General features: G+C 43.6%; 1 protein-coding gene across 1 annotated transcript; it reads right to left on the bottom strand.

The window, feature by feature from the left end:
* On the bottom strand, positions 1-26,163 carry LOC121565960 (zinc finger protein 638-like; the record flags this gene model as incomplete). Its single annotated transcript, XM_045215907.1, has 22 exons — positions 1-303; positions 756-877; positions 1,090-1,218; positions 3,184-3,412; positions 3,570-3,959; positions 4,633-5,814; positions 5,989-6,129; positions 6,424-6,468; positions 6,693-6,827; positions 8,936-9,055; positions 9,291-9,380; positions 9,637-9,668; positions 9,897-9,946; positions 10,059-10,105; positions 10,303-10,398; positions 13,039-13,236; positions 13,467-13,723; positions 15,856-16,097; positions 16,290-16,319; positions 17,427-17,488; positions 19,397-20,990; positions 26,051-26,163. Coding segments are annotated over 22 exons (5,340 nt in total), but the record flags the coding sequence as incomplete, so codon positions are not given.

Raw genomic sequence — 26,163 nt, 5'->3', positions numbered from 1 at the left:
TTGAATAAAACACTTTATTTTTCATTGGTTTCTATTTTAATTTCTCTCTATTGAGTCACTTCTCTTCTATATAATGGGAAAATAACTAACAAAATGAAACAGTTATGAGAGAGAAAGAGAGAGAGTGAGAGTTTGGACCCATGGGGAAGAAACACAAAAACAAGGAAGTGGGGAAAGAGGGGGAAAGAGTTAATAGACAGGAATGAATCAGTCAGTGAGTGGTTGGGACGCAGTCAGTCAGCGAGTCAATATTTAACTCATGCAGAGTCAGTCTTTCTTCGCTCTCCACTTCTCCAGGGATTTCTGAAAAATAATAAAAAGACAAAAAGAACAAACTCATGAGTAGCTTACTTACTAGCAATTCCATTTCAATTCAGGAAGCAAAGGGAAATTCTAGATCCTGTTGATTCCTATGTGGAACATAAAGGTTCCACGAGAGAGAGAGAGCCACTACTGCTGATCTTACGCCTGTCTGGGGATGCTTTCCATGACAGGACACCTTCCTTTATCTCCTTCTCCACTCATGAGTGTCAATGTATTAATAATCAAGCACGTAAAACTAAATCAGTAAAGTAGAATCCAATAAAAATCAAAAAAGGTAAAAACGTTCAACATTTAAATTCAGGAAGCAAACTGAAATTCCAATTTGTTTTACCAAATGGAATTGGCCCCACCCACCCGATTGTCAAAATGTTCTTGCTGATTGGTGGTTGATTTGTCAGTATTGTGGCTGATTGGTTGTTTGGGGTTCTCACCTCCAGGTTCTGATGGTGTTTGAGGCTCCTGCAGTGGGTCTTCTTGGCCTCGTAAGTTCCACTGTAAAACTTAGAACACACCTTGCAGAAGAAGCCTGACTTGGGGACCAGAAACTCCATGCCTGATAGTGATCAAACACACCAGAAACAAAACCAGCTTCAAATATACAAATGACATGATTATACTATGGGACCTATGTAAACATATACACACCACACCTAGCAGCACAACGACACTATTCTGATAATAGATGAGCTAGTTTATCATCAAAAAATACCCTAATCAATTACAACAATTAGTTGAATGTCGAAAGCAGCATCAATTGAGTCTCACCGACAGGGCTGTCAGGGTTGAAAGGAGGGATGCTGTAGTCTTTACAAAAGAGGGGTTCCATCTTCATCTTCCTCCTCGCTGCCTCCTCCTCTCTCTCCTCCTGAGATGTCCTCTTTCGCTTCGACTCCACTGAGAAATGAAAGAGAAGATGGAGGAAGGAACAGGGTCATCACTGACACCGTAGCTGTGTCTGTTCTGTTTGTTCTGTTCTGTTTGTTGGTGTGTGGGTTTTCCCACAGTCACCAGAATGTCCTTACAAAAAGGTAGGATTTTTTGTTGTTGTTGAAAAGTCAGGGCTTTGTATGTGGGTTTGTGTGAAAGATCTTTAAAACATTAAATCACAAAAATAAAATCACTGACACCTTAGAAACAATCCAACAAATGTGGTTTCAGGTTGTCAACCAACCATCATTTTCTACAACCGCTCAAAGAACCCAGCATTTTGTGCCATCATGCCATGTTTGGCATGACGAGGAGTGGCATTGAGTGGAATAAGAACACAAACAGACTGGTAACCAGGTTAACATGAGCTTGCTACCACCGTTGATTTGGCTGAGTTCTCCTCTACCATAGTTTAACAGCTAGCCGTCTAGTGGTTACCACAGCTACCACAGTTTAACATCTAGCCGTCTAGTGGTTACAATATCTACCATTGAGCTACATACTAGGACTGTAACAGTTCACCAAACCCGTCGTTAGATATGTATTGCGGTGTTGGGGGTCACGGTTCAGTGGGAAAATTAAATGCCAACCGTTACTGTAGTTAATTTAAGAAAATACAGTGTTGATATTCCCGATTCCATATATGATAATTAAGTGATAATGCCAGAGAAGCCGGTGTTGAGGATATATTGGCCTCCAAACACCGGCTTCTAGGGCATTATCACTTTTACACAACGGGTTACCAACATATTCAAATAATGATTGACACATTTTAATTAAAAACGTTATTTTGATTAATTTATTCATACTATTTCATCCTTCCACAAGATATTGTCCCGACACGAATCTAGGGTTGATACCCAAGCCGGCTGTTTGTTCGTTCTATTGGTTTCGGTTGCCAGAGACGCGACCCAGTCGTTCAGTCTTTTTGTTCTGTATATATAGACGTGACCCAGTCGTTCGTTCTAAATGTTCTATTGCATACTGGCTGGCAACGTTCTTATCCCTTGATTGCTAACTAGCCAACTACGACTAAATTACAGCCACGTCAAAAAGTGCAACCAGAATAACAGCTACATTAAGTAGCTGCATTTGCATAAGCTGTTTTCTAGTGACATTTATTTGGATACATTGATAACAATGAGCTAATGAGGCGCGATTTCACCTGGCATAGAAAATGTGCTCTCTCGTCAGGACACTGTTGGACAGAGGAGCTAGCCAACAACACAGATAACACAATAACTTCAAACTGAAGCTGTAAAGACTGCAAACTAGCTGCACTTAGTTTCGTTTGACCTTTTTTCAATGTACATTTTCTTTGTACATATTCATAAAAATGATGCCAGCTGATTCATGATTTCGACTGGCTGAGAAACGCTGCCTGCCTCTCTCTCTCTCCTCCCGACCCCTACACGTTCATTACTGTGGGACAGTTGGAGATCGAATTAGAATATTGAAACAATCTTGCAAATGTCGGAGAGACAGACAGCAAGGTTTATACAAATCTCAGCTGTTGAAAACTTAATGTTAGTCTAAAAGAAATGTGGGATAATGTCTAGATGCTTTTTATAGTGGAGATCAAGTTTAAAAATTGCTTGGCTGGCCTGGTGAGACAGTGGATTGCGCAGTCAGATAGAACAGAGTAAATAGGGCGGCAGGTAGCTTAGTGGGTAAGAGCGTTGTGCCAGTAACCGAAAGGTTGATGGTTCTAATCCCCGAGCCGACTAGGTGAAAAATCTGTCGATGTGCCCTTGAGCAAGGCACTTAACCCTACTGTTTGTTTCTTACCTCTACTGGCCGGTTTCCTACCATATCGCAACAACTTTTTCAAAACATTTATTTATACAAGCAAGCACAGCAGAACAGATTTTAATTTACAATGATGGCCTTTCAAGAGACGACCATAGCAGTGATATACAGTATGTTTCTTACCTGTCTCAGCAGACCTCTTCTTCCCGTCCTCTTCCACCTGGCCCACCTCGTCCACCGTCAGAAACGTCCCCGTGTTGAAATCCTCCACGCCTCCATCCTCCTTTTCTTCCTCTACCTCCTCTTCTCCAGCGGCGGCAGGTGCGTCTGTGGGTGTGGCCTCATCGTGACCTTTCACCTCTGACTCCTCAGTGAACTTATCGCAGGTTGTCTTCGGCACGGTGACCACAGGCTGAAGGAGAGAGTAATGAAACACTTCATTTTTTCCTTCCTCGGTTGAAGTAGCCTTATCACTGATCTTCTCATTGTTGAATGTTATAGTGTTGAAGCCTTTCATTTAGGAAAGGGATTATTCAAGTAAGTAGGAATGCAACTAAAGACACACTGACCTCTTTGATGTCATCCTGAAAGTCTGGAACTTTCTCCTCTGTCACCTCCCCAGTTCCCTCTGCAGTCTTCACCGACCCCTCCTCTGTGGTTGCTGGGGCCAACCCCTCCTCCTCCTTCTGTCCTCGTTTGTCCAGCGCTTCCCCCTGTACCTTTGCTGTCCCAGGCTCACCCTCCACCTCCATCGGTGTAGTGTCTGCTGGTGCCTGCTGCTCTGCCTCAGAGGCTGGTGTGGTCACAGGGTCGTTGCCGGTCAACTCCGTAACCTCAGTCACCTCTGTGGTTGTCTCGGGGGACGGATGGGGCACCGCAGCTACTTCCCCCACCTCGTCCACAGTCACAAAGTCCTCCATGTCGAAGGGCACGTGCTTCTCACCTAACTCCTCCTCTTCCTGAAAGAACACAGGGAAGAGGACAGTTAACTTTAAAACCACAGTTTTCCTCAAAATGGCAAGTCATTCCCCAAAATGGTTGGAAAGTTGATGTTGGCATTCTTCTATAATCATGATGGGTATAGATATGACACTGTTCACTGGAGATCTATCTATATATGCACTGAGTATGCCTAACAGTCTCACCTTCCTAATATTGAGTTCCCCCCCCCACACTCTACAAGGTGTTGACCTATGTTGACAACAATGCTTCCCACAGCTGTGTCAAGTTGGCTGGATGTCCTTTGGGTGGTGGACCATTCTTGATACACACGGGGAAACTGTTGAGCATGAAAATAACTGCAACGCTGCTGGGTTTGACACAAACCGGTGCGCCTGGCACCTACTACCATACCCTGTTCAAAGGCACTTAAATCTTTCTTGACTTGCCCATTCACCCTCTGAATGGCACACACACACAATCCATGTCTCAATTGTCTCAAGGCTTAAAAATCCTTATTTAACCTGTCTCCTCCCATTCACCTACACTGATTGAAGTTGATTTAACAAGTCACATCAATAAGGGATCATATCTTTCATCTGGTCAGTCTATGTCATGGAAAGTGCAGGTGTTCCTAATGCTTTGTCCTCTGTGTATATAGAGTGAATACCAACACACTAGCGCCTCTCCTACCTGCTGTTTGCTGCTCTTGACCACATGGGGGTGTTTGTCCTCTCCGTTTCCTCTCCTGGACTCAGACTTGGTGCCGCTCCTCCCACTGCGCCGGCTCCCCTCGTACCTCATAGAGGACCTGGACCCCGGTGATCCTGATGACCCTTCCCTGTGGGAGCGCCTCTTCTCTCTCTCCCTCCTTCCTTTCTCCCTCTCCTCCTCTTGGGCCTTCAGCCTCTTCTCCCTCTCCCTCCTCGCTCTCTCTCTCTCCTCCCTTTCCTCCTCGCGGGTCTTCCTCTTGGTGACCTGTTCTCCTCCAGCCTTTTGGTCTGCAGGGGGCACCTGGTCCTGTTCCTTCCTGGCCTGCTCAGCGTTGGCCCTACTGGAGGACCGGACCCTGCACTCCTCCAGCAGTACCTTCAGGATCTCAGGGGTCACTCTGGGTAGAGCAGGCGCCGCCTGGACATCTGGAGTCTCCTTATCTGTTGGTTGTTTACCTGGAGGATTCTCAGCTGCAGCCTGGTCGGTGGTAACCTTAGTAGAGGATCTGTTCCTGCTCTCCTGTCGTAAGGCCTCTATGATCGCCGCCATCACATTTGGGGCTGGGGCAGAGGTGGCTGTCTCTGGTTTAGCAGCTTGAGGAGCGGCGGTAGCATCCGAGGCGACTGGTTCTTCAGTCTCTTCGGACTCCGTTGTTGAAATGTTTGCAACTTTCTCCATGACGACCTCTCCACCCTGACCTCCAGGTTGGTCTGTGTTGGGTTCTGTATCCTCTCTCTGGTTCACTCCTGCTGGCTGTAATGAAGCCACATCAGGCTGATCCTCTTGCTCCTTTCCTCCTAATGCTGGAGACTCCTTCTCTGTGGCTTCAACCTCTCCTTCAACCTTCATCCCTTCATCACCTGGCTGAACCTCCTGTCCTTTAACGTTAGTATCGACCCCTGTTCCTTTCACCACCTTTAATCCTGACTGAGACAGTGAGTCCTCCTGTCCACCAGGGGGTGTAGTAGTCTCTTCAGTCTGGGAGACTTTGCCACCAGTTGGCGCTGTTGAGCCGGCAGAGATGTTGACTTTAGGTAGATCAGTCTCGGGATCAGGTTTCCAGGAGAAGGCGAGCTTGTTGTTCTGAACAATGCAGGGAAACTTCTGGAAGCGGTTGAAGACACTCTCGGCCATTTCTGCTGTTCCCATCTCAAAGATGATCTGCATGGGGTAAAGAAAATAGGATTGGATGGATGGTGTGGAATTACTGTAGGCAGGGCAGACACAAGACACTTGAACAAACACAAACACAAAAACAGACGTTCCTCACTAAGATGTCCCTCTCCTTGACAGACACTTGAACACCCCACACCTCCCCACCCACGGGTCCCTCACCTTGTCCTTGAGTGCCAGAGTCTGTTGGACTGTGCCGAAGCGCTGGACCAGCTTCTGGATCTCTGTTGGGCCGGAAGGCGTGGCCGGAATGTTACTGACAACCAGGAGACGGTTCCAGTCATCATCACCTCCCACCTCCGCCTTATGCAGGACGTATTGGTAACATTTACATTTATTTATCAATTACAAACAACTTTATTTTTACCAATTATTATCAAGAAGCTCAACTTTATAAATAGTTGTTAGACATTTTAAAAGGGACACACTGCAATAATATATGCTCTTGGGTGTGATTAGTTTCGTTAGGTTAAATGTTTCAACACTTAGGTCTTAAATCAGGTGGAATGTTTGTGTTTTCTACCTTTTCCTTGGGGTGGAAACAACGTTATTATTAAGAGCCTTTTAGGTGACCTGAACCCACAGTGAAATACTCACACTAACAGGATTCCTTGGTCCCATCAATGAATGGAAAAGTGCCACCTGTGGTAATAAATGGAATGAAAAGTTATGTCATCACTGAATTAGATCAGTGCAAAACAAGTTTGTGCATAAACACTTATCATAGTAAACATTTATCGCTACCCTGCACCAACCACCTGTAAACTAAGTCAAGAAAACTGCCCAGAACAGGTTGCTGGAGATGCCCTGTGCTCCACTAGGAGCTAATAGGAATGAGCCAAGTAAGTCAAGCCACAGTATCTTACTGGTCTGTTGAAGTCCACCTGGAGGTTTGGCAGCAGGCTCATGTTCAGAACAGAGTCGTTGATGCAGACAGGCATGTTGTTGTAAACCTTCACCATCTCCTGGGCTGACTCCACATCCTGCATGGTGACCAGAGCCTGGGGAGGACCACAGACAGCCAAACGGTCACCAACAGTCAGTCACATTGGGTATACAAGCTATATTGTTTAAATCAATGTGAAAATCATAAGACATTGCCATTAAACCGACTCTTTTATCCAAAGCATCTGACAGAACATTAAAAGTGCCAATGTATACAACAAGTCCTTTGTAGTGTCATGACTTGCCCTCATGGGCTGAGGATCAAAGATGCCGGCTAGGCAAAGGTTTGAACACACCCTCTCCTGGGGGCCAGTTTTATGACCGGTCGTAAATACCGTTCAGACTTTCTCTTCCTTGCCATGAAGTATTGGGAGAAAGGATCCCTTTGTTAACACAGAGATTATTCCCGCCAAAACTCCAACATCCAAAAGTGGATAATGAAACAATATTCATACTTCAAAGAATGTGGGAAATGGTCGGTGGCGACTTAAAGAACAATCATGTCAAATTTGTTACTATGTTGTGATGTCATTAAAGACGGTGGAACAACATAACTGTATCTCTGGGGGTGTACACTTGCCAGTTATGAGGTTTGCATCTAATTGTTGTCTAAAACGAATGATTAAGTATAATAATACTTTTGTGAAGATGACAATGTGATTTTAGCATTCTAGATGAGATTGTTTTCCATATTGATTTGTTCTCAGTCAGTGGGCACGCCCAGATGAGCAAAAACATGATGGAATGCCCCTTTTACCCCGAGTGCATAAAAAGCCTTGAAAAACAAATTAACTCTACAGACCAGCAGACCAGAACAAGTTATAAAGACAATCTAAGATGGTAAAAATTACTAATAGCCAAATTATTAACTGATTGAAAATCACAAGGCGAAAAGCGTGAAGCGTGAAGCTGAAGCTACGCGTTACAAAATGGTTAGACCAAAAAGACCAAAAAACGTGAGACTTTAGTCCACACGTTTGAAATGGAGAAACACTGAAACTCTCAACCTCTACACGATGTGAAGAAGAAGACAATGCACTAGACCTTATCATCTCAGTCTGCAGCTGGCATGTATAGCTTTCACTAAAGACACGAGTTGGGAAGGACAATCCCTCTCAGACCACCGTTGGTACATCTGAAGTATTTATTCTAACAGATCAACTCTATGAACTACAGGGTACGCGCTGAAGTATCCATCTAACCACCACTACGACCAGAAACTCTACCAAGGACATTGGGATCTCTGGTGGGCAAACCAGAGTCCTACATCATCAACTCAACTATTGAGGACAGCTACACGTAAATACATGTTGTATTTCTAATCCGAATGTGCGCTTAGTGGGATTTTACGCATTTGTATTTCCGTGAGTGTTGTTTCCAAAGTAACCACGATAGTTTGAATCTCTGTCTCTCCCTTCCACTCTGACCCTCCTTCTACCCAAGCATTCATGCTATTGTTAGTCCAGTCCACTAGGGACCTGTTTTCATTGTATTACGTTAGTAATCAATAACCTATGTGTGTGTGTGTTTGTATTGTGTTATTATTTAGTTAGTAAATAAATAAGTAAGCCAATTTGTGTATTGCTGATTCATCAATAAGGTTAGGGTTCTTGCAGGTTCAAGGATTATGCGACGTTCAGAATGAGACTGATAAGAGGTAATTATTTAAGTGACTTATCGATATAACATATATATCTTCTAAGAGTTTAATTCGGGAGATGGTAACTCGTTAAACAACTTCTTCCGTGGTGCCCCAAATTCCTAATGAGTTAATTGTTACATGATTAATTTAATCGAGGGACAATTAAACATAGTTAGGCGATTCGATAAATAACAGTCATACATTAAAGTAATCACGTCACGACAGTGGGAATCAACCTGATGTCACTGGCATCGTGCTCCAAGCCAGTGTTTCCCAACCACGGTCCTCCAGTAACCCCAACAGTACACATTTTCGTTGTAGCACTGGACAAACACACCTGATTCAGCTCTTTGAGGGCTTGATGATTAGTTGACAAGTTGAATGAGGTGTGCTTGTCCAGGGTTACAATAAAAATGTGTACTGTTGGGGTACTGGAGGACCAGGGTTGGAAAACACTGCCCTAAGCCACATAATGCAAAATCAATGTGACAGTGAGTGATGTATTGTGGGTCGCCAGCCTACCTCACTGGGCGTGGTGATGAGGAGGATCTTGACAGGTGTTCCGAAGGGCTGGGCCAGCTTGGCGATATCGATCTCGGAGCAGCCGCTTTCAGGAAGTCCAGTAATCTTGACCATGCCCCTCTAAAAGGTTAAACCACAGGAGACAAAGACAGTCACGTATTCAGTGAGGTAAAAAATTAAATAAAACGGTCAGAACGTTGTATACAGAGATATCATGAATAGAGCTGACAATTTCCTATTCTACCTGTCCTGACGGGGCTAAATCAAGTCTAATCTACATTATATAATTATATTTGAATGTTCATAATGTAGCACCCCCTGCCTGGGCCTATGAGATATCAGTTCAGTTCTGCACCTTGTTTTCCCTCAGCAGTCTTTTGAGTCTCTGGCTCTGTCCCGCTCTACATCCCCTCTTCCTCTTCCTCTTCACCTGCTCCCTGTGTATCTGTTGGGAAACCCATTTCATCTTACAGCTCAGACACTGCTGACTGGCTGGCTGACTGGCTGGCTGGCTGACTGGCTGGCTGACTGGCAATCTGTTCTCCAATGTTTTAAAGTGTTAAAGATGAACTGGAACACTACCCAGGCTCACAACCATCAGCTTATTTGTATTTTTGTAGATATATAACATTGAAATACTTAATAAGAAAATATTAATAGACATACTGGCAAATAAGCGACAGAGACAAATAATACAGTACCTCATTTAAATTCTTCTGACCAACACTGGTTTCTGTGGGAAGAAATAAAAATAATGTTCAATTCCACAACTCTTATTGATCAGGTCTATCAAATTAGTTGAACATTAATCTAGACATTTAAGGCTGGCACCCTATTCCCCATTTAGTGCACTACTTTTGAGCAGGGTACATAGGCCTTGGTCAAAAGTAGTGCACTATAACTGGAATAGGCTGCCATTTGGGATGCACCCTAAAATAACATTAATTGTATGTATTTTTACCTGGGCCTTTGACGGTCGTGTTGGTCTCGTTGGGGGCACCGACCACTTCTCTACAGAGAGTAATGAAATGTGTGAATAACTGCCTCCGTAATAACACACGAGTGGCAAAGTTCAGGGGGTCAACGACAACCCTAGTATATACAGGTAATGCATAATACTTACCCTTTTATAATGACAGGTATCGAGGAAGTAAGATCCTCCTCACCATTCTGTAAAACAAAGAAATAAACATATTTACATTTATATTTTATTTTATACACCTCATTTTCTCCTCTTTCTGTTCTCTTTCTATTAGCTTCTTCACTACAAGGGAAACATGAGCCAGTTCTATGATACGAAGTTCAGTGGATGGATACCCAGCTGGAAGCTGAGGTGGCTTTGGTACGGTAAGCAGGGAGGGACAAACCTGGTCAGAGACAGTGATGGGGTGTTCCCGTATGTTGAGAGTGAGGCACTCAGCCAGAGCTTTAGCCTCCTGCTCTTTCTGCATGCACACAGTGGCCTGGAGGAACAGAGAAGGGCAGAGGTTAGACAGACGGATCAAAAAGTAGTGATGGGGAAGGAATGATACAGTTCCATATCGCAATATAATTTTTTTTGCGCTAGTTGGCTGTACCTGCACCAAAACTCCAGTATTCTTCCTTCATAGCTTGTTCTCCATCTTCTTTTTAAATAGGAAGCCAATTTGTTTTTAGCACTTATTTCCATGACAGATCAAAACTCTTGTCCCTCTGCAGCAGACATATATAACAGTATCGAACCGCAATACATATGGTATCAGAGCCTAAGTATCATGATAATATCGCATTATGAGGTCCCTGGCAATTCTCAGCCCTGTCAAAACCCAGTCCTTTTAACAATATTAAAATATTACATATTTATCAAGCCACACCACATACACTAAAAGTATGTGGACACCTGCTCGTTGAACATTTCATTCCAAAATCATGGGCATTAGTATGGAGTTGGTCCCCCCTTTTCTGCTATAACAGCCTCCACTTTTCTGGGAAGGCTTTCCACTAGATGTTGGAACATTGCTGCGGGGACTTGCTTCCATTCAGCCACAAGAGCATTAGTGAGGTCGGGCACTGATGTTGGGCGATTAGGCCTGGCTCGCAGTCAGTGTTCCAATTCAACCCAAAAGTGTTCGATGGGGTTGAGGTCAGGGCTCTGTGCAGGCCAGTCAAGTTCTTCTACACCGATCTCGACAAACCATTTCTGTATGGAGCATTATCATGCTGAAACAGGGCCTTCCCCAAACTGTTGCCACAAAGTTGGAAACACAGAATCGTCTGGAATGTCATTGTATGCTGTAGCATTAAGATTTCATTTCACTGGAACTAAGTGTCATAGCCCGAACCATGAAAAACAGCCCCAGACCATTATACTTCCTCCACCAAACTTTACAGTTGGCACTATTTTTTATTTATTTTTATTTTATTTCACCTTTATTTAACCAGGTAAACCAGTTGATAACAAGTTCTATGCATTGGGGCAGGTAGCGTTCTCCTGGCATCCGCTTGTGTGCGGCTGCTCGACCATGGAACCCCATTTCATGTTGCTTCCAGAGGCAGTTTGAAACTTGTTTTACAACCGAGGACAGACTATTTTTACGCGCTACGTGCTTTGCGGCTGAGCCGTTGCATTGACGCACTGACTTGTTGGAAAGGTGGCATCCTATGACGGTGCCACATTGAAAGTCACAGAGCTCTTCAGTAAGGCCATTCTACTGCCAATGTTGCCTATGGCTTTTCTCTCTGGTGTGGCTGAAATAGCCAAATCCACTAATTTGAAAGGGTGCCCACATTCTTTTGTATATATAGTGTATCAGTGTTTCCGCTGCAGTCATTTATATGTGGCGCTGTGCCACGGCAAAATCAGTGCCGTCGCGACAAAAGCATTTGGAAGATTTAAAAAATATATTTCTGCCTGGCGCACTTTGATGATGCTAGAACATTTTACATTTTAGTCATTAGCAAACGCTCTTATACAGAGCGACTTACAGGAGCAATTAGGGTTAAGTGCCTTGCTCAAGGGCACATCAACAGATTTTTCACCTAGTCGGCTCAGGGATTAGAACCAGCGACCTTTCGGTTACTGGCACAACGCTCTTAACCACTAAGCTACCTGCCGCCCCAGAACAGTCCACATTTACTTTCCTTCTGCAAACAAAACGAGTAATGAATAGAAGAACCAGAATACCCCACAGTGGAATAGTTACCTAGTCGGCTTGTTGTGGGTTCTATGCCAGAGAATTATTTGAAATGTCGAACTCGAGGCACATGCAAGTTATGAGCAACAACTCTTAATGCAATCGTGGGGAAAACAGCAGTTTGAACGGCCTTTGTTAAAAAGAGGGGATCCCATCTTCCCATTCCTACTTTATATATTTGTCAACACTTAAATATGTGCGAGCTGCACCATTTTAAACCTGGAGTTTTTAGCAGTGCCTTGAGTTCATAGGGGAGAGTGGGGCTAAATGTAACACAGGTCAATTGTAGGGTAACTTGGGTTAAAATGCCACACTACTTCAAATTCATTCCCCCGAGGGATGACATTCTTCGTTGAGCAAGAGTAGTGGACACCAGGGAAAGTGTTGGGGGTAAAAATGGTGACATGATTGGTTTCTGTGAGAAGTACACCCTGGGTGTCAGTTTACCCAAAGTTAACCTAAAAGGTAGGCCTACATTATTTCACTGTGTTATTGCAAGTTTTTTGGAACATAGAATTCATCAATAGGAAGCTAACTAGTTAAAAGATCACATCAGGGATCTAGCCCAATAGAATAGAATGCTTCAGCCTATTTATAGAGCCCAAAAAATATTCCCTGATTCAGTTTTTCCCAAAATTCTGTTTGCTCCGTTTAGTTTTCAGGTTTCCGTTTCCCCCAGTTTTTTCTGGTTTTCGCTCTCAAAAATCACACTTTTATAACAGGAAAACAACTAAATTGGATGTTAAATCCACAACAATGCTTAAACTAATGGAATTTGATGGGGATTTTTTATTTACTATGCAGGGCAGCGGAAAATATATTAGGGGGTTAAACAAGATGTATTCATATTCATCAAAAAGACAGCACACTTAGCATTAAAAGGGTATGATGCCTAACGTGACACACTCATACACAGTTATCTATACTCACTTTGGCGTACTGCGGCTGGTTCTCCTCCTCGTTCCTGATGATGAGGACGTTGGTGACCTTGCCGAAGGCCTGCACCAGTGATACCACTTCCTGGTACTTGGCATCTGCAGGGAGGCCCGTCAGATAGAGCAGGTAGGAACCTGGATGACTCTTCTTCTGCAGTGTTGGATTCGGCTTCTTCTGTGGTGCGTTGGAAGACTGGACCAAAAAAATCAAGGAAGGAAGGTTTACAGGTACTGCTTGGGTTGGATAGGCGTGTGAAGAAGCTGCTATCCATATAAGTTAGTTGCACATCAATTTGTCATATTTCCCTACTGATATTACTACTGAAAGTAATTATTACTGATAATGTAGTTAACCTTAAGAGCCCCAATGACACTGTGCATAGCAAACAAAAGATAGAACCAAAAGCTCTGCGAGGGGCACACCTCTGAGTCCTGTCCTGGGGTGGTCTCCTTCCCAGCCACTGGTTTGGCACCGGGTTTGGCGCCGGGCTTAGAAGAAGAGGATGCAGAGGAAGGTGGACGATGTGGCTTCTCAGACATGGACGCCGGAAACTTGCTGGCGGATGACAAGGAGGTCTCACGGTTCCCAGAAACCCCAGCTCTGTTGCCGTGGCCACCGAGTTTGGCGGTGTCATTTTTGGAACGCTTCAGGCCTCGAGAGGAGCTCCCAGTAGATATCCCTGGAGGTAGGGGTAACAGACGATGTCTGGGTTATAATGATGTAGATATACAGTTGAATTCAGAAGTTTATATGCACCTTAGCCAAATACATTTAAACTGAGTTTTTCCACAATTACTGACATTTAATCCTAGTAAAAAAATCCCTGTCTTAGGTCAGTTAGGATCACCACTTTATTTTAAGAATGTGACATGTCAGAATAATAGTAGAGAGAATGATTTATTTCAGCTTTTAAATCTTTCATCACATTCCCAGTGGGTCAGAAGTTTATATACACTCAATAAGTATTTGGTAGCATTGCTATTAAATTGTTTAACTTGGGTCAAACCTTTCGTGTAGCCTTCCACAAGCTTCCCACAATAAGTTGGGTGAATTTTGGCCCATTCATCCTGACAGAGCTGGTGTAACTGAGTCAGGTTTGAAGGCCTCCTTGCTCGCATACGCTTTTTCAGTTCTGCCCACACATTTTCAATAGGATTGAGGTCAGGGCTTTGTGACGGCCACTCCAATACCTTGACTTTGTTGTCCTTAAGCCATTTTGCCAAAACTTTGGAAGTATGCTTGGGGTCATAGTCCATTTGGAAGACCCATTTGTGACCAACTGACTGACGTCTTGAGATGTTGCTTCAATATATCCACATAATTTTCCTTCCTCATGATGCCATCTATTTTGTGAAGTGCACCAGTCCCTCCTGCAGCAAAGCACCCCCACAGCATGATGCTGCCACCCCCATGCTTCACGGTTGGGATGGTGTTCTTCGACTTGCAAGCGTCCCCCTTTTTCCTCCAAACATAACGATGGTTATTATGGCCAAACAGTTCTATTTTTGTTTCATCAGACCAGAGGACATTTCTCCAAAAAGTGTGATCTTTGTCCCTATGTGCAGTTGCAAACCGTAGTCTGGATTTTTTTATGGCGGTTTTGAAGCAGTGGCTTCTTCCTTGCTGAGCAGCCTTTCAGGTTATGTTGATATAGGACACGCTTTGCTGTGGATATAGATACTTTTGTACATGTTTCCTCCAGCATCTTCACAAGGACCTTTGCTGTTGTTCTGGGATTCATTTGCACTTTTCGCACCAAAGTACGTTCATCTCTAGGAGACAGAACGCGTCTCCTTCCTGAGCGGTATGGCAGCTGCGTCCTCCCGAGTGGCGCAGTGGTCTAAGGCACTGCATCGCAGTGCTAGCTGTGCCACTAGAGATCCTGGTTCGAATCCAGACTCTGTCGTAGCCGGCCGCGACCGGGAGACCCATGGGGCGGCGCACAATTGGCCCAGCGTTGTCCAGGGTAGGGGAGGGAATGGCCGACAGGGATGTAGCTCAGTTGGTAGAGCATGGCATTTGCAACGCCAGGGTTGTGGGTTCGATTCCAATATGAAAAATAAATTAAAATGTATGCACTCACTAACTGTAAGTCGCTCTGGATAAGAGCGTCTGCTAAATGACTAAAATGTAAAATTGTTTGTACAGATGAACGTGGTACCTTCAGCCGTTTGGAAATTGCTCCCAATGATGAACCAGACTTTTTTTCTGAGGTCTTGGCTGATTTCTTTTGATTTTTCCATGATGTCAAGCAAAGAGGCACTGAGTTTGAAGGTAGGCCTTGAAATACATCCACAGGTACACCTCCAATTGACTCAAATTATGTCAATTAGCCTATTAGAAGCTTCTAAAGCCATGACATCATTTTCTGGAATTTTCCAAGCTGTTTAAAGGCACAGTCACCTTAGTGCATGTAAACTTCTGACCCACTGGAATTGTGATACAGTGAATTATAAGTGAAATAATCTGTCTGTAAACAATTGTTGGAAAAATTACTTGTGTCATGCACAAAGTAGATGTCCTAACCGACTTGCCGAAACTATAGTTTGTTAACAAGAAATGTGTGGAGTGGTTGAAAAACGAGTTTTAATGACTCCAACATAAGTGTATGTAAACTTCCGACTTCAACTGTAGTACAGTAGATATCCCTGGATGTAGGGGTAACAGATGATGTCTGGGTTATGACAATGCAGCACAAGGCAGATATATTACAATGCCAACAGACTAGCACTTCAGGAACACGCTTCATCTGGGTCTGGTAAACATAGTGTCAACCACTAGCCCAGATTAGCATCTAGCCAAGTGGCTTACCTGAGGATTCGCTGGTCCTCTTCTCCGGTCTGTGTGCGCTGGAGGCGGAACCCCGATGGGACTGGGAGGGGCTGTGCCGGCCAGAGGTGTGTGGGGCGTGTCCATGGGGGGTGGGCGGAGAGATCCTTCTGCTTCGGTCTGGAGGAGGGGTGGGGGACCAGGACAGGGAATGGGAGACTGAGCGGGAGGGAGAGCGTTCCAGGGAATGCCAGGTGGCATCCTGACCTGGAGACGGGTCCCTCCTGGTTTCGGGCAAAGGGGAGAGAGTCAGAAGAACAATATAACATTATACATGACTCAAAGTCCCAGTGACATACAACACCAACAGAGGAAAATGATAGGTTTGTCAGTTGCACAGTTGTGATCTCAAAAGGTACGATTGGACAATCAGGGCAAAAAAATAGGTAGTCCTACATTTTAGAAACATCTCTCACCTTGGGGCATTTGGATTCCAGTCTGGATACCTTTGGGGGGGGAAGAAGAGACATGAGTACATCATCCTACACATTATTCATGTGTTATTGTTGGTTTTAACATGTTAGTTAACTTTTGAAGTCTAAGCCGTTGGGGTGTGGTGCTAATTAAATTAATTAAATTGGTCATTTAGCAGACGCTCTTATCCAGAGCGACTTACAGGAGCAATCAGGGTTAAGTGCCTTGCTCAAGGGCACATCGACAGATTTTTCACCTAGTCGGCTTGGGGATTAGAACCAGCGACCTTTCGGTTACTGGCGCAACGCTCTTAACCACTAAGCTACCTGCCACTAACATATGGAATCTTTTTAAGATGGTCATACCATGGATCATTTAGCTATTTGATTTAGAATTTTTAGGACCCCTTTAAGTATCCCCCAAAATTATAAAAAATTAATGAAATATTGAATTTGGCCTTTACTACTAATGCCCATAGAAAGGCATTGAATAACACATTCATAAATAGCAAAAAAAAGCCTGTAATAATTATAAAAATAAGGAATAAGGTTCTGAAGTTTCTGTCCTATATCTAGCAGATATAAAGTAAGCTCAGGAACATTTTATTTTTTTGGACACATTTAACCCCTTATTTTTGTTGGAAAAAAACTACCTCCATACTTCCTTCATTTGTATGGGTTACCTACAGAAGAGTCCTTTTTGGGGGTCGTAGATCAAAACGGAGAACACCATTGTGTTCGTGAGTCTCCCCTTTCCATAGTGGGGTCATAGCTTTTAGCTCAAATGGTTCAGATGCTACAGACAGTAGTTGGCACATCAACGTTACTGACTTCAGACGAGTCCCATGACACTTTTCAAACCATTCGGACGATACAGACCTCAACGTGAGAAGAGCGATTTTCGGGATGTCTCATGGTCTGACAAACACCGCTGTAGCTCTGCCACCTTTCACCACAGATGCGGAAGGCTGACATAGGTGGATGTGATGGATTGAGACGCAGCCAATCTCTAAGTTAAACTGATGGATTTTGATGGATTTTTAAAAGTTTTGTTACTTAGACTGATGCACAGGTGCGTCAATAGACTTAAGGATTTTAACTGCCAGCATGGTTTGAACAGTAATTTTTTTAACCACTCACTTGTTGCGGAGATCTCTGCAGCTAGCTGTATGGTTGACTGTGTTCACGTGATCGATCCAGTCCTGTGAGGAAAAAAACAAAAGAAAATAAAGAAATCATGGTTAGATATCTACCAGAGTCCAGCAGAGAGATGTGATTGGTATGAACACATTTACACCACCATAGTGCCTATGCTTATGTATGTATTTGGGAGAGTTATTTCCTGAATGTATATTTAGGGGTATTGTCGACATGTATAGGTCTTCCATATCTTGAACGCATTCCTCAACAAGCTAATCAAAAGATATGTATCGATCCTACTTGATCATGTTTGAGGCATCAAGTCAAATGGCAAAGTATTAAAGAAAGTTTCAAAATTTGAAGGTATGAAATAAAGATACATTTTGGCTGTGCAACAACCTGTAAAAGAAACAAAATGTATATAAACAGCATTGATAATGTTTTGGTACACTGCAGAAGAGCGAATACTGGGCAAAGTTAGTCCTCTTCACCACAAATACGATTCAGCTTTTGCAGATATCCATGTCTTCTGCAATCTTCATCTTCTTCATCAGCCGAGTATGGGTTAGGCTTAGGCTACTTTTTGTGGTGCAAATGTTTTATATTTGTAATTATCCTTTAGTTTTTTTTTGTTGTAGTAAAAAAATTAAGAAGTTGAACACCTCAAAAGTAACACCAACCATACATGGATTTACAAAATAATGGGTACAATTACATGCACACAATAATGCGATTATTGTGGCTAGTCAGATTAATATAATAGTTTAATAAAACATTTACATGCTTTGCAAGAAGAACGATTTCCCTAATAATGCTGTTTACATGGACAAATCTGGAATCAGGCTACCTGATGCCACGCTGACAAATGCAGAAAATTGCGAATCAAAATATACATTCTACCACAGCGACCATGTTATTTTTGGGAAGCATATTTGATTCTGATTTCGGACATAGAAAGTTTGTATGTGAAAACTACTTGTAAGACGCAAACATTGTTGTTCCGAACTCACTTCACTCTCGCTAAAGAGGGAGGCTTGCTCGGCTGATGCTAGCACAACTGCAGATCAAACACACTGCTGGAATGCTGATTAAGGTGTTTACATGTCCTAATCATTTGAAAGATTGCTCAGAAAACCAGGTGTTTTAATCGGCGTAAGCTCACCAAATGTACAATGTACAAACTGTTTATGTGAATCACAATTGTTTAACCATTGCTTAAAATATGTCTGTTTTTGTAAGTAGAATCCAATATTCTGTGATGTATTTCACTATGTTTTATGCCTGGTGTGTATGTAAAAGTGGTTATGGTGTTTAATGGAAAAATCCACCCAAAAACGAGTTGCTTTTTTTCCTTTCTTAGTCCACTATTGATACAGTCGCGAAGGGTTTTGCGTCATCATGACGATGTGGCACGTGACACTTTGCTTCTTGAAAGTCCAATATCTTGAAAACTTGACTGCTGACATTCAAAACATTTTGGTACTGTTTCAACAGTGGACTAATGATAAAAATACCAAAAGATAGTCTGAGTGGATTTTTCCTTTAACTGCATTGGGCCTTTAAAAGCGTAAAGGGATTCTTCGGGATTTTGGCAATGAAGCCCTTTATCTACTTCCCCAGAGTCAGATCAACTCATGGATACCATTTTTAGATCTCTGTATCCAGTATGATGGAAGTTAGAAGTAGCTTTGCGAGCCAAAGCCAACTAGCATTAGTGCAACAACTGGAAGTCTAAGGTATCTACTAGCATGCTAGCAGTTGCCAAAGAATTCCAGTCATTGCGCTAACATTAGTTAGCAATTACACTAATGCTAGTTAGCAACTTCCTTCTAACTGGACGCAGAGACATACAAATTGTATCCACGAGTTCATCTGACTCTGGGGAAGTAGATAAAGGGCTTCATCGCCAAAATCCTGAAGTATCCGTTTAACAAAAACAAAATCTCTGCTTGGCTAGGTACGGTACTCACCTTAGCCCGTTCACATTGCATGTCGCACAGGGAGCAGGTGTGGGGATACACCTTCGGAGGGTCCGCCGAGAAATCACTTATCATGGTGGGTGTTGGGAGCATCTTGGGGGCACTAGAGCTGCGTTTGGCGCCGGAGGGTCTGGTTGATTTTGACGACTCACTCCTGGCTTCAAACTGTGGCCTTGTTCTGGACCCTTCGCGCTCCGACCGAGATCTCGATGGCGGCTCTCTGACAGGCGTTCGTTTGTGCTTGTGAGCGTCGGGGATTGGAGCACGCCTCCTGTAGTCTTTGTCTTTCTTTGAGTCGGAGGAGTCGTCGTTTGAGTGGTGCCGCCTTGGGGATTCAGCTTTACGTTTCAAAGACGAGCTGGTGGACTTGTACTCTGGTTTAGCCGCTCTCTCCTTAGGCAGTAGCTCACGTTTGTAAGGGTCTCTGCCCTCCTCCGCCGTCCTACTCGCGTGGCCGTAGTCGATAACTTTACCCGCCGTTTGCGTCACACTCAGAAAACTCGGTATGTCGGGCGTACATGAAGGCGCGGGATGCCGCTGATGTGGAGAAAGACGAGGCGGTGGTGGCAGGTTAGGAATAGGAGGGAGAGTTTGAGAGAACGCAGGAGGGCCTGTGTTTCTGTTTGTTTTGTGTATCTGTATGTCACGTAGGATGAAGGGCAGTGTGTCTGGTGTTAGCTGGTCGTCAGGGTAGTGGCTGAGAACCTCCAGGTCGTCGTTTGACAAGCCGAAGCCGGCCAGGATACTGCCTGCGCTCTCGGGTACGTACAGACCCTGCATGTCCCCGCCCTGTGGACGACCCTGTGCAGAAACAGGAGCATTCCAGCTTTGCATGCCCCCTCCTGAATGCCCGCTGTTAGGGTTAGCATGAGAGTGGGAGGACTGCTGGAGGTGCTGCTGCTGATTGAGACCAAAGAGTTTACTGGGAGTCTGGTAGTTGGACCAGTCCACATCCTGCATCTGACTCTGCTGGTCATCGCAGGAAAGCGAGACAAGGTTGTTGCTGTTGGAATAGCCAGTCTCTGACCTCTCACCCTGACCGACCCCGTGCATGCGGAGGTCTACACCGAGCTGCCGGGAGATCTGGGTATTCTGGTTGAGTAGGCGGTGGTCCTCGTCCCTCCCGCCCTGAACGCGGACAGAGATGGCCGACTCCAGCTCCTCGGGTAGCGGTGTTTGCGGCGGGAACTGACCCACCTGGTAGCTGTTCATCTGGGCCATATTGTTGCCGTCCGTAGAGCGGCCCGGTTGTTGGTATGGCATGATCCTGGGCCTGTTGAAGGGCGCCCCCGGTTGCTGAGGCTGGTACATGACGGGGGTGCGCTGCTGAGCGATGTTGTTGGCAGCTGCTTGCTGGAGAATGTTGAGCAGGGCCAGTTGCTGGTTGCCGTGGTTACTGGCAGCGGCGATGACGCTGAGTTGGTGCAGGGCTAGCTGGGCTTCGATCTGTGCCAGACGGATAGCCGCGGCCGGTCCAAAGAGGAAAGGGGCTCCCCGGCCTATGGTACCGAAGGCGCTGGCTGCTCCTCTGCCCAAGCTGATAGAGGGTAGGAGCTGGGATCGACTTTCTGTGAGCAACGCAAAGCTGAGAGGTGGAAAGCAGAAACAGGATTACAGATGCTGGGCCTCCTTATATTTGATTTGTTTTTTAAATTATTTCTTCTTTTTGATTTTCTTACAGGAGGGGGTCCCTATGAGAAATGTCTAAGATTTCACTGTTTGTTTCCTTTTAAATTGAGTGGTTAGGGGAGGGAAAATTCCATTATCTTCATCTTCTCTCAAACGTCTTGCAGTCATGCTCTTTTGCAGGGTGGAAAAGCAAAGCAATGTTATGTAACTAATCAACACCATTAGACTTACCGCCAATTTGATACAAACGCCAATAAAATAATAACATGTGTAAATACAACAATGAAAGGTACCCAAGGCCACTTGTTTTAGACCTACCCACCACACTAACAATTTTCTGGGAAAATGTCTAAACTGAGCTGAAGGGCATGTTTAGATGTCCTATAAGGATGGACCCGTGGCTACTTGTATTAGGTGTCACAGAAAACAGGCCTTCACTTACCCTAGCACAACTCAATCTCCTAAAAACATATATCCTTTGTGGCCTGCAAATGCATTGCTTTGAATTGGATAAAAGACCAGAAACCTACTATAAAAATCAGTGGTATTATGAGACATTGAAAAGGCTGTCACTGGAGAAAACAAATTCCATATTTCAGAACAAAGACGGGGGAAATATGCTATCTTTCCCCTAATCCTCCAGATACCCTGAGAAGTGTCATGGGTAATAAGAAAGAATGTTTATTTTTGTTAATGTAATAAAAATGTAATAATGTTATGTAATAGGCCTCCTGTGGCTCAGTTGGTAGAGCATGGCACTTGCAAAGCCAGGGTTGTGGGTTCGATTCCCACAGGGGGACCAGTATGAAAAATGTATGCACTCACTAACTGTAAGTCGCTCTGGATAAGAGCGTCTGCTAAATGACTAAAATGTAAAAAATGTAATATACAGGTAACTGTCAAAATAAAGTAAATGCCAACATAAAGTGTCTTAATAGGGCGTTGGACCACCACGAGCCGCAGAACAGCTTCAATGCGCCTTGGCATAGATTCTAAAAGTGTCTGGAACTCTATTGGAAGGATGCAACACCATTCTTCCACAAGGAATTACATAAGTTGGTGTTTTGTTGATGGTGGTGGTGGCATATAGCATATGGTTTACATCGTTTCCATTCATCAAACCATTTAGTGACCACTCGTGCCCTGTGGATGGGGACATTGTCATCTTGGAAGAGACCACGCCCATCAGGATAGAAATTCTTCACCATAGGATGAAGGTGATCACTCACTCAGTATGGCTGTGTATTTATTGGCATTTACCTTGCCCTCTTAAGGGACTGAGTGGACCTAAACCAAACATTCACTTGGGTGAAGCATCATGGAAATTATTATTCTAATTCTACAGTTAGAATATAATAGTGGACACTTTGAATATAGTGTTGTTTGACATGACAATGAACAAAAATGCCAGGGAGGAGACAGGGTAGCAACCAAAGAGTTGATAAGTGTTTCCTAGGGGACCCTATAATCTTTGTGTACATTTAATGTTCTCTTACCTACATCATGTAGCTAACATATTCAGGCTTCACGTCTCCCTCCTTGATTTAGAAGATACTGTTGCACAAACATTCTGATTTAGATCTACACCATCACTGGCATTATCAGGCTGCATAGCTAGTTACGCTTGCTCTGACTCAGTACATTTATTAGCTAGCTAGCCAGCTAACTGGCAATTAGCATTAGCGGCTAACACGATTTAGGCCCAACTTGCTACGAAAAGACAAACTAGCCATTTGCAGATGTAAGAAACACAAACTAATAGTGTAATTATAGAACACTTGTGGATTGATATTAAGAAGCAAAGTGAAAACATTGCTGCATGTGCTGCATTGACAATGCACAAGTGTATCATGGTCGAGGAACAACAAATGCGCTCCATGAGTGACAGGGGGCGGGGCTAGGTCTGTGTGGAAAGCGGCATAGAGACAGAGCGGAAAGAGATGATTCAAGTAGCGGCGTAAACTATAAAAATGGACGTTACAAATGGCGTATCAGATTTGACGAAGCAAATATTCAAATACCGTTATAGAAGGTAAAGTAAAAACCCAAACCGGTCCGTGCATCAATACCGGTACATTGTAAAATACGGTATACCGACCAGCCCTATGTCACTTTTGTTTTCGGTTGCTTATGTTATGTTTTACATAATCTGGTTCCTTGCTTGTATTCAAATACATGTACAATTTGATATGATGTTGACCTGAAACAAGGAAAATTATGGGAAAAATTATTATTCATAAATTCTATAGACGCCCAAACAGCAGTATTTTTTACACAGATTTCAGATGACAGAGTGATTCAATCGTAAAGGCGTCTGCATGCTTCCCAGCCGAAACAGTTCAGAACAGTTTGTGCATGTATTATGATATTTTGTGACATTTTTGTTCGTTTTGGACTTCGATAAGGGTTTCCTCAGCTGTTCAGGCACACAACTGTTTTTCTCGAGGCAAGCCGAAGTCGGCAGTCGAAGTCTACGCCCCTTTCATCTGTGACTGGTCAACAGTAGGGATTTTTTTTAAAAGTCTGTTGTCATTCAATGAGACGACTCATTGTCATGCACATTTTTTCATTGACAAATACGGCACCAAACATCTTAGTTAGATGTAAAATTGGGCGACTAAGATCTCCTCAGCAAAAACATAAAAATTAATGACAGATTTCTTGAGTTATCTTAGATTAATTCTGACTTTTGAGGAAGTGTATACTGGCTACGGAGTCTCAAAACAGACAAAGTACTATTGCTGCCTTTTTCTCATTTTTCAAGCAACGGTATTTTAAGGGAGTATGCGAGCAACACTCCTTCGGTTCGCCTAGGTGCCAGTCCAACTGAAGCACGCCCACGCCTTACGGAGTCGATGAGTAAACGTCCGTCCCATTTTGCCATTAGACTCATATGATAGTCTATTGAGAGGTCCAACAGCATCCTGCACAGATTCAGTCTACTGATCAAGCAAGCTTGTGTGGATATTAGGGATAGGTTAGTTAGCAGCTACTCTGGGTTGGCATCATACATCAGCCTCGAAGAGCAGAAGTTCTATGCATAAGAAAGGACTAGTTTATAGCTAGAGCACTGACTGTCAATAGGATTCTGATAAATTGACAACAACTGGAGCAGTAACTAGCAACATACCCCATTGATAGAAGCTAACGCCTATTGATGACAGCAGTGGAGGATGGAGCTATAGGAGGACGGGCTCATTGTAAAGGCTGGAATGGAATAAATGGAACAGTATCAAACGCAAACATCTGGAAACCACGTTTGACTACGTTCCATTAATTTAATTCCAGCCATTACAATGAGCCCGTCCTCCTATAGCTCCTCCCACCAGCCTCCACTGGATGATCATATCTTCTGGCTGTAAGAGACCAGACGCTTTCTCTAAACTTTAACATGCATCACTTGCAGTACATTTTTGGAAACATAAGGAATGTATCTTTCATATCAACAAGAAATACTTTTCAAAAAAACTAAAAGGTTAAATTACTACACACCTTTATAGGGTTAGGTTTCCCACACTGCCATATTTGCATGTTACAGTGCTTGTTTATGGAAAACGGCAGAGTCAACTATCTGTGCTAATTAGCTCTCTGCGTCTCCGAACACCTGGGTGTAAACAGAAGATGGACCCCACAAACGTGTTGTCACTGAAAAATACTGTCAGCTGCAACTGTGTTAAACCTGGTTAAAGGTCGACCTTTGGTAAGAAAGAAAAAAACAGTCCAACCCCGCCCCTTTCTAAATTTTCTAACAGAAATGGGGTGTGCCTTTGGTGGTTAGTCAATGTGTCATTCTAAACCGTCCAGTTGGTGGCGGCAATACAACTTTTGGATGTAGTCTGCCATAAAAGCAACAGAAGAAGAAAATGGTGCCGTCATTCTGGTCATGCGCACCGAAACCGACATAGCTAGTTCGTTAGCTAAGCTAGACACTTTATCTAGCAAGTAACTTCATGTGTTGACGTATTTTCACAGGATTTGTTTTTGGAGAAATGGCACTTTGGTCAAATATATTATTAATCCAATTTTGTTTTTAAGCATTAAATGACCTGGTATGATGGTGCATTGATCAGTTACACAGTTTAAATACGTTATGGGTAGAGCATTGCGCTTGCAACGCCAGGGTTGTGGGTTCGAGTCCCACGGGGGGCCAGTATGAGAAAAAAATAAAAATAAATGTATGCACTCACTAACTGTAAGTCGCTCTGGATAAGAGCGTCTGCTAAATGACTAACATGTCATGTTTGCCCAAAGTCGACCTTTAAAACAGTGTACAGTAACTGCATGTTTTCCATTTGTGAAATTATTTTGATGTGATATGAAAGTAGAGAGCTTTATGTGGCGTATTTGGCTGCCAGAGCCAATTCGCCTCTAAATATAACATGTATTAAGGCCCTTGGACTATAAAGAGTAACGGTAGGCTCTTTAGTCCATTATCCGGCTACTAGCAACATACATATCTGTAGCTGGCCGGTTATTAATTATATGAGCTAGATCGCTAATATAACACGATTTTCTCTAACTGTACTGTAAAGTTAGCCTATACAATATATATACAAACTGCACCAGATGTCAAATGCAGCTTAATTACAAACGCCTTGATGCGCTTTGACGCTGACCAGTTGAAATTAGGACAGTTAGCTACAATGCTATTTAGCTAGTTAACAAGAAGACTAGCTAGCTAACCTTTTAAGCAAACTGCTGCAACGCCATTATATTGGCTAGTAACGTTACCTACCAGCTGTGCACTAGTGCAAATACATTCCTGTCATTTTATAACTTACGTTTGCGGATAAACGTTTCACATTGAGTAGGTACAGTGTCCGACAAAATGCAGCTTTCCAGGCCTAGGTTAGCTAACTAGCTGCATTGCAAAAGCCATTTTGTTTTTTGCCGCGATGCCAGCAGAACAAGGAAGCATACATGATATTTTCTCCCTGAATGAACGGTGATTGATATCCGTGAAGTTGATATTTTTGAAAATAATCTGTTTAGACATAGCTACCTGTCATACAATACCGGGTGTGGTTCTTTGTTTGTCTTTGTGGGATCTGTAGAAATCGGCTCTTCTCTTGCCTGTGATGAGGGATATGGCAGCCTGAGCAAAAAGCCCGACAATGAAAACAGGCTGA

Source organism: Coregonus clupeaformis, unplaced genomic scaffold (genome assembly GCF_020615455.1).
Source record: "Coregonus clupeaformis isolate EN_2021a unplaced genomic scaffold, ASM2061545v1 scaf0550, whole genome shotgun sequence".
Taxonomy (NCBI): domain Eukaryota; kingdom Metazoa; phylum Chordata; class Actinopteri; order Salmoniformes; family Salmonidae; genus Coregonus; species Coregonus clupeaformis.
This window is presented reverse-complemented; position numbering and strand designations above follow the sequence as displayed.